The 15,208-nt window shown below is 47.1% G+C and overlaps 1 protein-coding gene across 2 annotated transcripts in view; it reads left to right on the forward strand.

Annotated features, from left to right (window-relative positions):
* Window positions 1-15,208, forward strand: part of LOC109880197 (zinc finger matrin-type protein 4) — a 139,266-nt gene that overhangs the window by 86,878 nt on the left and 37,180 nt on the right. For both annotated transcript variants that reach the window (XM_031805103.1, XM_031805102.1), the window contains exon 4: window positions 3,933-4,110. In XM_031805103.1, coding sequence (XP_031660963.1) covers window positions 3,933-4,110 — 178 coding nt within the window. The remainder of the gene's footprint in view (window positions 1-3,932; window positions 4,111-15,208) is intronic.

The following is a 15,208-nucleotide window of genomic DNA, read 5'->3' on the forward strand; positions in this document are numbered from 1 at the left end:
AGGAGAGAAAGAAAAGGTCAGAAGGAGCCAATAGAGTGATGAAAAGACGATGAAAGGGTGAGAAGATCAGGTGTGAAAAGGCAGAGAGAACGAGAGATGGACAGGGAGGCATCTAGTGGTGTGTGTTTTCATCTTCAGTTGTGTCCAAACTCTAGCTCATTAATAATCAAACAGTGGTGTTAACTGAGACCTTGTCTCACTGGAACAGATTCATATTTGATATGTCCTGTGTGGGGAGATCAGAGCACTGAGAGCCAGCCAGAGATGCAGCTGTCTTGACTTTCATGGTGTCTTCTTGTTTGGGCCAAATGTATTTATTTATTTTTGTTTTCACCTTCTTCTGCTCTCTCTCTCTTCCTTCCCTTGTGCTATTCTTCTCTTCATGCCTCTCTTCTCTATCTCCCCATTCATCTCTACTCTCCATCACCCCTCTTCTCTCCTTTCCTCTCGTCACTATCACCCCCTTCATCCCTCTCTCCTCTCCCTCCTCTCTCCTGCCCTCACCATTCCTCACCTCATCCTCTCTCCTCTCCCTCCTCTCTCCTGCCCTCACCATTCCTCACCTCATCCTCTCTCCTCTCTCCTCTTTTTCCTCTCTCCTGCCCTCACCATTCCTCACCTCATCCTCTCCTCTCCCTGCTCTCTCCTGCCCTCACCATTCCTCACCTCATCCTCTCTCCTCTCCCTCCTCTCTCCTGCCCTCGCCATTCCTCACCTCATCCTCTCTCCTCTCCCTCCTCTCTCCTGCCCTCACCATTCCTCACCTCATCCTCTCTCCTCTCCCTCCTCTCTCCTGCCCTCACCATTCCTCACCTCATCCTCTCTCCTGTCCCTGCTCTCTCCTGCCCTCACCATTCCTCACCTCATCCTCTCTCCTCTCCCTCCTCTCTCATGACCTCACCATTCCTCACCTCATCCTCTCTCCTCTCCCTGCTCTCTCCTGCCCTCACCATTCCTCACCTCATCCTCTCTCCTCTCCCTCCCCTCTCATGACCTCACCATTCCTCACCTCATCCTCTCTCCTCTCCCTGCTCTCTCCTGCCCTCACCATTCCTCACCTCATCCTCTCTCCTCTCCCTGCTCTCTCCTGCCCTCACCATTCCTCACCTCATTCTCTCTCCTCTCCCTCCTCTCTCCTGCCCTCACCATTCCTCACCTCATCCTCTCTGCTCTCCCTCCTCTCTCCTGCCCTCACCATTCCTCACCTCATCCTCTCTCCTCTCCCTCCTCTCTCCTGCCCTCACCATTCCTCACCTCATCCTCTCTCCTCTCCCTGCTCTCTCCTGCCCTCACCATTCCTCACCTCATCCTCTCTCCTCTCCCTCCTCTCTCCTGCCCTCACCATTCCTCACCTCATCCTCTCTCCTGTCCCTGCTCTCTCCTGCCCTCACCATTCCTCACCTCATCCTCTCTCCTCTCCCTCCTCTCTCATGACCTCACCATTCCTCACCTCATCCTCTCTCCTCTCCCTGCTCTCTCCTGCCCTCACCATTCCTCACCTCATCCTCTCTCCTCTCCCTCCCCTCTCATGACCTCACCATTCCTCACCTCATCCTCTCTCCTCTCCCTGCTCTCTCCTGCCCTCACCATTCCTCACCTCATCCTCTCTCCTCTCCCTGCTCTCTCCTGCCCTCACCATTCCTCACCTCATTCTCTCTCCTCTCCCTCCTCTCTCCTGCCCTCACCATTCCTCACCTCATCCTCTCTGCTCTCCCTCCTCTCTCCTGCCCTCACCATTCCTCACCTCATCCTCTCTCCTCTCCCTCCTCTCTCCTGCCCTCACCATTCCTCACCTCATCCTCTCTCCTCTCCCTGCTCTCTCCTGCCCTCACCATTCCTCACCTCATCCTCTCTCCTCTCCCTCCTCTCTCCTGCCCTCATCATTCCTCACCTCATCCTCTCTCCTCTCCCTCCTCTCTCCTGCCCTCACCATTCCTCACCTCATCCTCTCTCCTCTCCCTGCTCTCTCCTGCCCTCACCATTCCTCACCTCATTCTCTCTCCTCTCTTTCCTCTCTCCTGCCCTCACCATTCCTCACCTCATCCTCTCTCCTCTCCCTGCTCTCTCCTGCCCTCACCATTCCTCACCTCATCCTCTCTCCTCTCCCTCCTCTCTCCTGCCCTCGCCATTCCTCACCTCATCCTCTCTCCTCTCCCTCCTCTCTCCTGCCCTCACCATTCCTCACCTCATCCTCTCTCCTCTCCCTCCTCTCTCCTGCCCTCACCATTCCTCACCTCATCCTCTCTCCTCTCCCTGCTCTCTCCTGCCCTCACCATTCCTCACCTCATCCTCTCTCCTCTCCCTGCTCTCTCCTGCCCTCACCATTCCTCACCTCATCCTCTCTCCTCTCCCTGCTCTCTCCTGCCCTCACCATTCATCACCTCATTCTCTCTCCTCTCCCTCCTCTCTCCTGCCCTCACCATTCCTCACCTCATCCTCTCTCCTCTCCCTCCTCTCTCCTGCCCTCACCATTCCTCACCTCATCCTCTCTCCTCTCCCTCCTCTCTCCTGCCCTCACCATTCCTCACCTCATTCTCTCTCCTCTCCCTCCTCTCTCCTGCCCTCACCATTCCTCACCTCATCCTCTCTCCTCTCCCTGCTCTCTCCTGCCCTCACCATTCCTCACCTCATCCTCTCTCCTCTCCCTGCTCTCTCCTGCCCTCACCATTCCTCACCTCATTCTCTCTCCTCTCCCTCCTCTCTCCTGCCCTCACCATTCCTCACCTCATCCTCTCTGCTCTCCCTCCTCTCTCCTGCCCTCACCATTCCTCACCTCATCCTCTCTCCTCTCCCTCCTCTCTCCTGCCCTCACCATTCCTCACCTCATCCTCTCTCCTCTCCCTGCTCTCTCCTGCCCTCATCATTCCTCACCTCATCCTCTCTCCTCTCCCTCCTCTCTCCTGCCCTCACCATTCCTCACCTCATCCTCTCTCCTCTCCCTCCTCTCTCCTGCCCTCACCATTCCTCACCTCATCCTCTCTCCTCTCCCTCCTCTCTCCTGCCCTCACCATTCCTCACCTCATCCTCTCTCCTCTCCCTCCTCTCTCCTGCCCTCACCATTCCTCACCTCATCCTCTCTCCTCTCCCTGCTCTCTCCTGCCCTCATCATTCCTCACCTCATCCTCTCTCCTCTCCCTCCTCTCTCCTGCCCTCACCATTCCTCACCTCATCCTCTCTCCTCTCCCTCCTCTCTCCTGCCCTCACCATTCCTCACCTCATCCTCTCTCCGCTCCCTCCTCTCTCCTGCCCTCACCATTCCTCACCTCATCCTCTCTCCTCTCCCTCCTGCCCTCACCATTCCTCACCTCATCCTCTCTCCTCTCCCTCCTCTCTCATGCCCTCACCATTCCTCACCTCATCCTCTCTCCACTCCCTCCTCTCTCCTGCCCTCACCATTCCTCACCTCATCCTCTCTCCTCTCTCCTCTCTTACCTCTCTCCTGCCCTCACCATTCCTCACCTCATCCTCTCTCCTCTCCCTGCTCTCTCCTGCCCTCACCATTCCTCACCTCATCCTCTCTCCTCTCCCTCCTCTCTCCTGCCCTCGCCATTCCTCACCTCATCCTCTCTCCTCTCCCTGCTCTCTCCTGCCCTCACCATTCCTCACCTCATCCTCTCTCCTCTCCCTCCTCTCTCCTGCCCTCACCATTCCTCACCTCACCCTATCTCCTCTCCCTGCTCTCTCCTGCCCTCACCATTCCTCACCTCATCCTCTCTCCTCTCCCTCCTCTCTCCTGCCCTCACCATTCCTCACCTCATCCTCTCTCCTCTCCCTACTCCTTTCCATCCCTCTCTCCTCTCCTCCCTTCAGGACAGTGCAGAGACAGAGGTGGACAGCAATAAGTGGTATACTTTAACATGTTTTTCTCTCTTTTTTCTCCTCTTTTCTCCTCGTCTCCGTCACCCCCTTCACCTCTCCTCTCCTCCCTCCAGGACAGTGCAGAGACAGAGGTGGACAGCAATAAGTGCTGTACGTTATGTAATATGTTCTTCACGTCGGCCATTGTTGCCCAGTCTCACTACCAGGGCAAGACACATGCCAAGAGAGTACGACTGGTACTGGGAGAAACACCCAGCTTACCTACTGCTACCAACAGCCCTACCACCACAGGTAACCCACACGTTCATGCTCATTTAGTCATTTAGCAGACGCTCTTATTCAGGGCAACTGACAGGTTTTCCCACTAACTCTTACTTTGCTGATAGCTACTTTATTAAGGACAAAATGTACTTACTCTGACTGTGATATGTGGTTTTCCCACCTAGCTATCTTAAGATGAATGCACTACTGTAAGTCTCTCTGCTAAATTACTAAAATGTCAATGTAAGTGCCTTGCTTAAAGGCACATTGACACATTTTTCACCTAGTCAGCTCAGGGATTCGGACAAGCAACCTTTCAGTTACTGGCCCAATGCTCTTAACCACTAGGCTACCTGGTGCCCCATACACTCACACAAACTCATACACACACCAGACACAGACAAACAAGCTTGCACCCACACACCCACACACACACACACACACACACACACACACACACACACACACACACACACACACACACACACACACACACACACACACACACACACACACACAGATTGAACTGTTGACCCCAAACCAACTACTCCTGAATCAATAAGGCTGCAATAAAGCCACTGACATCTGCAAGTGGATTTATGTCACAATGCCTTTCAGTGTGCGTGTGTGGATTTATGTAATGACGATAAGTGACCTCTGCCCTGGACACACACACCCTCACCATGGTTTTCTATGTGATAAAACAACAGCTCTCATATATCCCTGAACAAAGTGTGTGTGCGTGTGTGTGTGTGTATACGAAACACAATCCAAGCCAGTTGACACATACATCAGACCAAGGTCCTAAACGACACAGCCAACAGCTTTACTGGAGCTAACCCATTTGTCTACCTATGTGCCAGAATAACAGAGTGCTGTAGGGTACAATATGCTGTTGTACACTGTTCTCTGGATGGTTTAAGGTTTGTCCTTGCCATTCACATATGCCTGCAAATGTTGCAACAACATCCAAATGATAGCATGCCATACAGTTTATCAGCTGAAGAAAGCTTAATCCCCAATACCCAAGGGGATACAGCATTGTTCACTCTCCATGCCCAACAGCATGGGCAGCCTTTCAACTATGACCTCTCTCTCTCTCTCTCTCTCTCTCTCTCTCTCTCTCTCTCTCTCTCTTTCTCTCTCTTTCTCTCTCTTTCTCTCTCTCTCTCTTTCACCTTTGCTCTCTTTCGCATTCTCTTTCACTTTCTCTCGCTTTCCTTCTGTCTTTCACCCTATTGCTTTCTCTCTGTCTCACACCACACACACACATGGAAACTAGGCTTGGGCAGTATCCATACAGTTCTGCCATTTACAGTTTTTCCTGCATAGCACAGAAGGGCGTCACTAAAAATGCAAATGGTTCTCTGCAAATCCTCTCAAGCTCAGTCAGGTTGGATGGGGAGCATCACTGCACAGCTATTTTCAGGTTTCTCCAGAGAGATCAGGTTCAAGTCTGGGCTCTGGCTGGGCCACTCAAGGACATTCAGAGTCTTGTCCCCAAGCCACTCCTGCGTTATCTTGGCTGTGTCCTTATGGTCATTGTCCTGTTGGAAGGTGAACCTTCGCCCCCAGTCTGAGGTCCTGAGCGCTCTGGAGCAGGTTTTCATCAAGGATCTCTCTGTACTCCATTCATCGGTCCCTCAATCCTGACTAGTCTCCCAGTCCCTGCCACTGAAAAACATCCCCACAGTCTGATGCTACCATCATCAGGCTTCATCGTAGGGATGGTGCCAAGTTTCCTCCAGACGTGACTCTTGGCTTTCAGGCCAAACAGTTTGATCTTTGTTTCATCAGACCAGAGTATCTTATTTCTCATTGTCTGAGTCCTTAATGTGCCTTTTGGCAAACTCCAAGTGGGCTGTAATGTGCCTTTTACTGAGGAGTGGTTTCTGTCTGGCCACTCTAGCATAAAAGCCTGATTGGTGGAGTGCTGCAGAGATTGTTGTCCTTCTGGAAGCTTCTTCCATCTCCACAGAGGAACTCTGGAGCTCTGTCAGAGTGACCATCTGGTTCTTGGTCACCTCCCTGACCAAGGCCCTTCTCCCCCGATTGCTCAGTTCGGCCGGGCAGCCAGCTCTAGGAAGTGTCTTGGTGGTTCCAAACTTCTTCCATTTAAGAATGATGGAGGCCACTGTGTTCTTGGGGACCTTCAAGGCTGCAGCCATTTTTTGGTGCCCTTCCCTAGATCGGTGCCTCGACACAATACTTTCTCGGAGCTCTACGGACAATTCCTTCGACCTCATGGCTTGGTTTTTGCTCTGGCATACACTGTCAACTGTGAGACCTTATATAGACAGGTGTGTGCCTTTCTAAATCATGTAAAATTAATTGAATTTACCACAGGTGGACTCCAATCAAGTTGTAGAAACATCTCAAGGATGTTCATTGGAAACAGGATATACCTGAGCTCAATTTCAGGTCTCTTAGCAAAGAGTCTGAAAATGTATGTAAATAAATACATTTTTAATGTATTTGCAAAAGTTTCTTAAAACCTGTTTTCGCTTTGTCATTATGGGGTTTTGTGTGTAGATTGATGAGATAAAAAACAAATCCTTATTAGGATAAGGCAGGAACGTAAGAAAATGTTAAAAAAGTCAAGGGGTCTGAATACTTTCCGAATGCACTGTGTATGGTATACTGCCCAAGCCTAATGGAAATCATGTGTTTGATGCATTTGATACCATTCCACCTATTCTGCTCCAGCCATTACCAGGAGACCGTCCTCCACACTTAAGGTACCATGTCTATGTCTATCCTGTGACATAGACACAAAGGAACGATGGATCGTTAAAATACCCGTAAGCTTAAGTTCCATCGCTATCGGAAAATCTGGGCCTGGATAGTAGCCATAGGGTAACCTTGTGCCAGACCAGAGCTGGGCTGGGGCCATATTGGACCACATAGTGGACAGACCCTCTCAACACCTGAAACAGCTGTATGTTCAACTCAGTCTCATGAGACTATGGGTTGAGTCCCAAATGGCACCCTATTCCCTATATACAGTAGTGCACTACTTTTGAACAGGGCTTATGTAGGAAATTATTTAGTTATTTTCCAGTTATCTTTTCCAACCCTTGGTCCCTAATGGCACCAAGGGTTGGAAAAGATAACTGGAAAATAACAAAATAATTTGAGGAACAGAACCTGAACCAAAAATGGAAGTGATCTATTATGTTCCGGAACAGAACCGTTATTTTAAAATCATGGGAACCGGTTAATAAAGTAATTTTACATTCCAGGCATTTTTTTCCAGTCCCACAAAAAAAAAACCGCAACAAAGCGCCTATCCAAAGCCCTCACTCTGTCACTCAAAAACATATTCCAGCTTCTGCCTGCCAGCTGGAAATCTTTGCCAGTGTGTGTGCATGTGTGTGTAGGCTACCTGCCCCTCCCCTCTGAAGTATAGGTTACTGTAATCTACTGACAACGTTACAAGCATAATTCAGAAATGAGGTATAGATGTTTGATTAAAGAAGAATGAGATTACTTTTCCAATGCTAATTAAGGATACTATAGTTATCACGTTTATTAACTACAAAAAGGTAAGACGTGTTTTTAATTCTAGTGCCTCGCTGCACACTCAAGCTTGTTAGCTAGCCATCATTAAACCAACTCAGAACTTCAAAGACATTCAAATTTCCTCCATAGAAGCATATAATTGGTATAATTCAATGTGTCTAATTCAGATAATGCTTGTCATAACAAGATGTCCAGCTCTTCAAGGCAAGCTTCCTCCATCCTCACTCACTCTTTCCTCACCCTAAAAATGTCTGTTGCATCTTGCGCCTTAAACCTCATATTGTATGTGTTTGTCTTACATTATGATTAAACCATGCTGTTATGGCAAAATACAATTTGCTCTTAAAGACTTTCCTGTACAGATTAAATCACTTACCCACTCCACAGCAAGCTTCTTTATCCACATTGATTGGTGAAGTAATTTAATGTCGAGCTAAATATAAAACAAATGTATATTTGTTTAAAAAGGTTTAAAAAGGAACAGAAACAAACGATATCAAACTTTACTTTTTGGGGGGTTGGAGCCGGTTCAGAACTTTATTTTTCTGGTTGGAACAATGGAACAGAATGAAAAAAATGATGGTTCTGTTCATTACTTAATGATTGTAAAATAATTCAAGTTCCAACCTCTGTTAGGGATGCAGCCTTTGTTGGCCAGTCCTTGCATTGAATCACCCATAATGTAAATGTAGGGCTTCATTTAATAACTGATTCAACATAGACATTGATCGCTAATAGGTTTACCTACACAGTATTCTCCAATAGAGTTCAGGCTCAGAGTTCAAAGTCACTATCAGACAGCTTTTCTAGACAGTGGGTGCTTGTCTGTGTGTACTTGAGTGCGTGAGTGCACGTGTGTGCATGTGTGTTTGTCTGGGTGTGTGCTTGTGTTCAGTTCATATGGCCCATCCATAGCCCCTATTAGAAACCAGCCCGCAACCCCAAACTGATCAATACTTCTACTGGATTCCACTTTGCTCCTAACAAGCCAACATAATCCCCCCTAACCACCAAGGTCAGAAGCACACAGTCATAACCACTCACCCGTTCTCCATAGCCAACATAAGACAGTTAGGCGTCTTAACCCTCGCAAAGCTGCAGGCCCACCTCAAACCGCACCCTCAGAGCATGCGCAGACTAGCTGGCTGGAGTGTTTATGGACATATTCAATCTCTCCCTATCCCAGTCTGTTGTCCCCAATTGTTTCAAGATGTCCACCATTGTTTCTATACCCAAGAAAGTTAAGGTAACTGAACTAAATAACTATCGCCCCGTAGCACTCACTTCTGTCATCATGAAGTGCTTTGAGAGGCTAGTTAAGGATCATTTCACCTCCACCTCCACCTTACCCGACACCCTAGACCCACTGCAATTCGCATACCGCGCCAAAAGATCCATTGATGATGCAATCGCCATCGCACTACACACTGCCCTATCCAATCAGGACAAGAGGAATACCTATGTAAGAATGCTGTTCATTGACTACAGCTCAGCCTTCAACACCATATTACCCTCCAAGCTCATTATTAAGCTCGGGGTCCTGGATTTCCTGATGGGCCGCCCCCAGGCGGTGAAGGTAGGCAGCAACACCTCCACTACGCTAATCCTCAACACAGGGACCCCTGCTCAGACCCCTCCTGCACTTCCTGTTTACCTATGTCTGCGTGGCCAGGCACACCTCATCAAATTTGCAGACAACACAACAGTGGTAGGCCTGATTACCAACAACGATGAGACACCCTACAGGGAGGAAGTGAGGGCCCTGGCGGAGTGGTGCCTGGAAAATATCCTCTCCCTTAAAAGGAGCACTCAAGCCACCGTTAACTTTCAGTACACTTTCAATGTCACCATATATCACCCTGATAATGGCAATAAAACCAGAGCTGAAACCAAATGCCTTAAAAGTGCGCCAGAAGTATTGATGTTCAACTCGGTCAAATGCCTTTTCCTGATCAATTGAAATTAGACCAGCATCCAACCCAATAGCCCTAGAGACGTCCAAAAAATCCAGAATCAGGGAAATGTTATCTCTTATCTGCCTGCCAGGAACACAGTAGGACTGCCCCATCACATCCTTCAGCCTGTTGGACAAAGCCTTGGACAGAATCTTATAATCAGTGCACAATAAGGGCACCGGCCTCCAGGTCTTCACCATCCTAGTGTCACCCTTTTTGGCAGTAGGGTGAGGACAGCCCTCCCGCAGCTTATCAGTAGTCACCCTCCGGTCAAACTATTGTTAATTACTGTTAGCCAAACCTCTCCCAACATGGCCCAAAAAGACTTTAAAAAGTCAACGGGAAGCCCATCAATGCCTGGTGCCCTTCCATTTTACATGACTGTTAATGCAGCATATAGCTCCTGCAAAGACAATGGTTGCTCTAGTTCAACCTGAGCTTCTGCAGCCACCTGTGGGAGGCCATCAAGGAACTGCTGAGTCACTGTTACATCCTCTTTATCCTCTTGTAGAGCTCAGAACTCTACTGCCCTCTTTCTAATTTCACTAGGGCTAGGGAGCTCCTGTCCAGAAGCTGATTTGAGGCAATGAATAATTCTTATTTTTCTATACTTTATCTCTAAACCAAAGACAAATGTAAATGAGGCGTCCATTTCAGAGATTCCCTGAAACTTACTTCTCACCAATGCCCCCTCATACCCAGCAGGTCTGCTAACACAGCTTTTTTTTCTTGAAGGCCTGAGTATGGCCTCAATTTTTTTATAGATATATATTTTACCAGGTAAGTTGACTGAGAACACATTCTCACTTACAGCAACAACATGGAGAATAGTTACAGGAGGAGGGATGAATGAGCCAATTGTAAGCTGGGGATGATTAGGTGACTGTGATGGTATGAGGGCCAGATTAGGATTTCAGCCAGAACACCAGGGTTAAAACCCTACTCTTAGTACAATAAGTACCATTGGATCTTCAGTACACCCACTTAACATCCCATCAGAAAGACAGAACACTACACAAGGCAATGTCCCCAATCACTGCCCTGGGATATACAGTACATATATTTATTTTACAAACACCACTTCCAGCAGCATCTGGTCTCCCATCCAGGGACCAACCAGGACCAAACCTGCTTAGCTTCAGAGGTAAGCCAGCAGTGGGATGCAGAGTGATATGCTGCTGGCTTGATCTCCTGTGGTCTCAAGAGTCAGGAGTTACACTATTTCAGACTCTAGGGCGTTCATTGATCTAGCGATGCCACTTGTGACGTTCATTGTGTATTGATTACAGAATTGTTAAATCTGGATTTTCCATATATCCCACCACTGTTGGAGGGATACAAAACTGGCCTTTTGAGACGTCTCTCAGAAAAAAACTAAAACAGTTCCTGAAGTGAGCATCACTCAATAAAGTTATATTCAAATGCCAGTATGCGCTTTTGGGTTTTACAGGGTTAATGAACACCAGCTCTGTTATGATCAGAAAATCCCACTGGAATTATTACACTTGATTTACAGACCAGAACGATGGTGTTCTCTCTCTCACATGAGCCCGCCCATGTGTACTGTCTCGTGCCTCCATGTTGGCTCCGCCCAATATCACACAGTTCATGTGTTACAATAAGGCATATTAAAAATGTCCTTGAGGCTATAGGAGGTTCTTTGTGGTTTCTATCTAAGTCACTGACTGTGCAGTTCAAATCCCCAGCAAGAAATAAATTATCCTCAATGTTACATTTCTCAATGGTATTAGATGTCTCTAAAACATACCCTCTCAACTGCCACCACTGGGGCATATACATTTATTAACACATAGCGATGTTTTAATACCACAATCTCACTTTTAATAACCTCCCCTCAACCCCCTCTTCAACCTCATATGGCAAAGGCAAAATCCCTTTTGAGAACAGGATAGCCACACCCCCACTTTTTGAGCTTTTATGACTACACACCACTGCTCCCCCCCCCCCATCCTGTTGCAACATTGCAACATAACTTCATTTTCAATATTACAATGCGTCTCTTGTAGAAAACGTATGTCACTTCCCTTTCCCTTAATTAACTCATATACAACAGCTCTTTGTTTAACGTCTCTCGCCCCATTTACGTTTAAAGGAGAAATCTTAATACTGCTCATGGCTTTTTAATTTTTTTTACAAAGGAATAGACAGAAAACACAGAATTTAAATCACTTGTCACTCACGTGACAACTTTCTTGAGTCTAACGATTTCAGGGCTTGTCAAACCTCCCCCCGTTATTTTTGACATCAGAAACTTTGCTGATTCAACAAACAAGTCACCTTCAGAAAAAAAATCTGTTACATTATAATCATACATATATTTCTTCCCTTATGTCAATATCAGAAATTACCTTCTCAATCCCATACCTCCCTTCCACCCCATTTCTCTCGCTATTTTGTTGTGATGCATCATATGACTCACTCTCGCTATCCTCCCCAGAGAAACACCATCTCTACAACCTGTTTATCCTCAACTGATTTATCATCTCTACCTTCCTGTTAGAATTAGAACCTTCATCACACCTTACATTCTTCCTCTTCCTCCTCGGTACTTTGAAAACAGCTGCTTCATTTTCCATTCTTTCAATCTCCTCTTGAACTCCAATTTCATTTTCCAACACCGACTCAGCAACCCCAGTCCCAGTCTCACCGGCTGTTCCCCCCTCCCTCTTTACTCTGATCCACCACAATTGCTCCCATAGCCACACCGCTCTCCTTTCCGACTCTACCAACCACATCTGCCCATCTTCTCCCTTCTCCTGAACCCGTAGCGTGTTCATCCTTCCGCGGTGGTGCATTAGCTGGACCAGCGCGAGAGCTGCTACCGGGCCCTGTCGCTCGTTCTCTGGACAATAACGTATCAAATGCCCCCCTCTTCCGCAGCCAAAGCGTTTCAGTGATTCATTAGAAGCGTAGAACACAATCAAATCCGTCAATTTTAAAACTGAACGCTCAGTTCGTCAGTATCCTTCTTTAAAATCATGTGCACTTGTCCTCCTATGAGACACGACATGTTTCAGCAAAGGAGATTAGCATCCAAAAATAACCTTTTTTATTGTAGATACAGGTTGACCATGATGAGATAACTCTCCCTCCAACACTTCATCTCTAACAAATTATGACACATTAGAAAGTATAACTTTCTTCACCAGATTCATAAAACGAAATACCGACGTCTGTGTATCCCGCAATACAACACCACTCTCAACTATTGTATTCACCTTAGCAATGGAATCTAAGAATATCACTAGAGTGCTATTCATCCTTGAGGCTGATTTTATGCTATTATACCCAATGATAGCATCCACTGCTAAACTAAACACCCTGCTGAAAGCAGGAATCTTTACTCTTTGCCACCGACTTAGTTATTCAAACCCCAACCCCCCGCGAGTGGCCATTGCAACTAGTGCCACACGCTGGTTGCTCCTTCACACCACCCCTATACGTGATTAGTGACAGTGAGACAAAAATAACCTTAAAACAACAAACAATATATATACACACACACACACACACACATACACACACACGCGCTGAAAACACAGAAAACCCTATATAGTGTAAAAAAAATTCAGTCGCTCTCACAATCGCTCCTGCTTCCCGACTCACTCCCAGCATGCACTCCGACGAAAGAGAGAGAGATTGCTTTGGCAATATGTTTCCCAAGCCAAAATAAAACATCTATGAATTGAATTGAGATAGAGAGAGATGTGTGTGAACGAGAGGTGTTTTGTGTGTGAGTGAGAGAGGTAAAGAGAGCGAGTGAGAGAGAGAGAGACGTGTGTGTGTGTGAGTGAGAGAGAGAGAGGTAAAGAGAGCGAGTGAGAGAGAGACGTGTGTGTGTGTGTGTGTGTGTGTGAGAGAGAGAGAGGTAAAGAGAGCGAGTGAGAGAGAGAGAGACGTGTGTGTGTGAGTGAGAGAGAGAGGTAAAGAGAGCGAGTGAGAGAGAGAGAGACGTGTGTGTGTGTGTGTGTGTGTGTGTGTGTGTGTGTGTGTGTGTGTGTGTGTGTGTGTGTGTGTGTGTGTGTGTGTGTGTGTGTGTGTGTGTGTGTGTGTGTGTGTGAGTGAGAGAGAGAGAGAGAGAGAGAGAGGTAAAGAGAGCGAGTGAGAGAGACGTGTGTGTGTGTGTGTGTGTGTGTGTGTGTGTGTGTGTGTGTGTGTGTGTGTGTGTGTGTGTGTGTGTGTGTGTGTGTGTGTGTGTGTGTGTGTGAGAGAGAGAGAGAGGTAAAGAGAGCGAGTGAGAGAGAGAGAGACATGTGTGTGTGAGTGAGAGAGAGAGGTAAAGAGAGCGAGTGAGAGAGAGAGGTAAAGAGAGCGAGTGAGAGAGAGAGGTAAAGAGAGCGAGTGAGAGAGAGAGGTAAAGAGAGCGAGTGAGAGAGAGAGGTAAAGAAAGCGAGAGAGAGGTAAAGAGAGCGAGTGAGAGAGAGAGAGACGTGTGTGTGTGTGTGAGAGAGAGGTAAAGAGAGCGAGTGAGAGAGAGAGGTAAAGAGAGCGAGTGAGAGAGAGACGTGTGTGTGTGTGTGTGCTGAAGGTTACTTTTGATTCTAATCTCTCCTGATCTATCCTTCCATCCTCCTCCACTTGTCTTCCTTTCTTTTTCTCTCTCTCTCTCTCTCTCTCTCTCTCATTCTGTCCTTCCTCCCAGGCCTTTCTGTCACTAAACCATGGCAACTTCCCTGAAAGCACCTTCACCAAACTGACACTTTATGTGTGTGTGTGTGTGTGTGTGTGTGTGTGTGTGTGTGTGTGTGTGTGTGTGTGTGTGTGTGTGTGTGTGTGTGTGTGTGTGTGTGTGTGTGTGGGTGTGAGCAGGTGCGTGTGAGGTAATTGAACTGACACTTTCCAAGAAGTAGAACAAAGTTATTTCAAAGCTAACCCAAACTGTCATTGACATCCATTACTATATGCAATGCCACTCCCTAGACACTGGTTTCTGTCTGGCTGCAAGACAAATCCCAATGTTTCTCCACCCTATTAATTATCGTAGCTGTTAGTGAGGATGAGTGTGTGTGTTTGTGTGTGTGTGTGTTATGTTTCTGTGTGTGTGTGTTTGTGTCGTGTGTCTGTGTGTGTGTTTGTGTGTGTGTGTCATGTTTCTGTGTGTGTTATGTTTCTGTGTGTGTGTGTGTGTGTGTGTGTGTGTGTGTGTGTGTGTGTGTGTGTGTGTGTGTGTGTGCGTGCTTGCGCGTGTGTGTGACTGCGTGTATCAAAATCAAATGTTAATGGTCGCATATACACACATTTAGCAGATGTTATTGTTATTGTGTAGCAAAATGTTTGTGTTTCCAACAGTGCAGTAATATCTAACAATACACACCAATACACACCAATACACACCAATACACACCAATACACACCAATACACACCAATACACACAAATCTAAAAGTAAACAATTGAATGAAGAAATATATAAATATTAGGAAGATGCCTGTCATTTTTTCCCGTTAATGTTACGACCGTGGAAATGTTTGTAATGACCTGTCAAACAAACCCCAATTATGTCTGAAATGGGCTGAATGGAATACATAGGCTATAAGAACGTTAAAGCTTCATCTGGGATTTAACACAAAGTCTCAACACTTACATCACAAGAAAAATAATGAAGCTAACTTTATTTTGATGAGTGTTCAT

This window comes from Oncorhynchus kisutch, linkage group LG25 (genome assembly GCF_002021735.2).
Source record: "Oncorhynchus kisutch isolate 150728-3 linkage group LG25, Okis_V2, whole genome shotgun sequence".
NCBI classification, from domain to species: domain Eukaryota; kingdom Metazoa; phylum Chordata; class Actinopteri; order Salmoniformes; family Salmonidae; genus Oncorhynchus; species Oncorhynchus kisutch.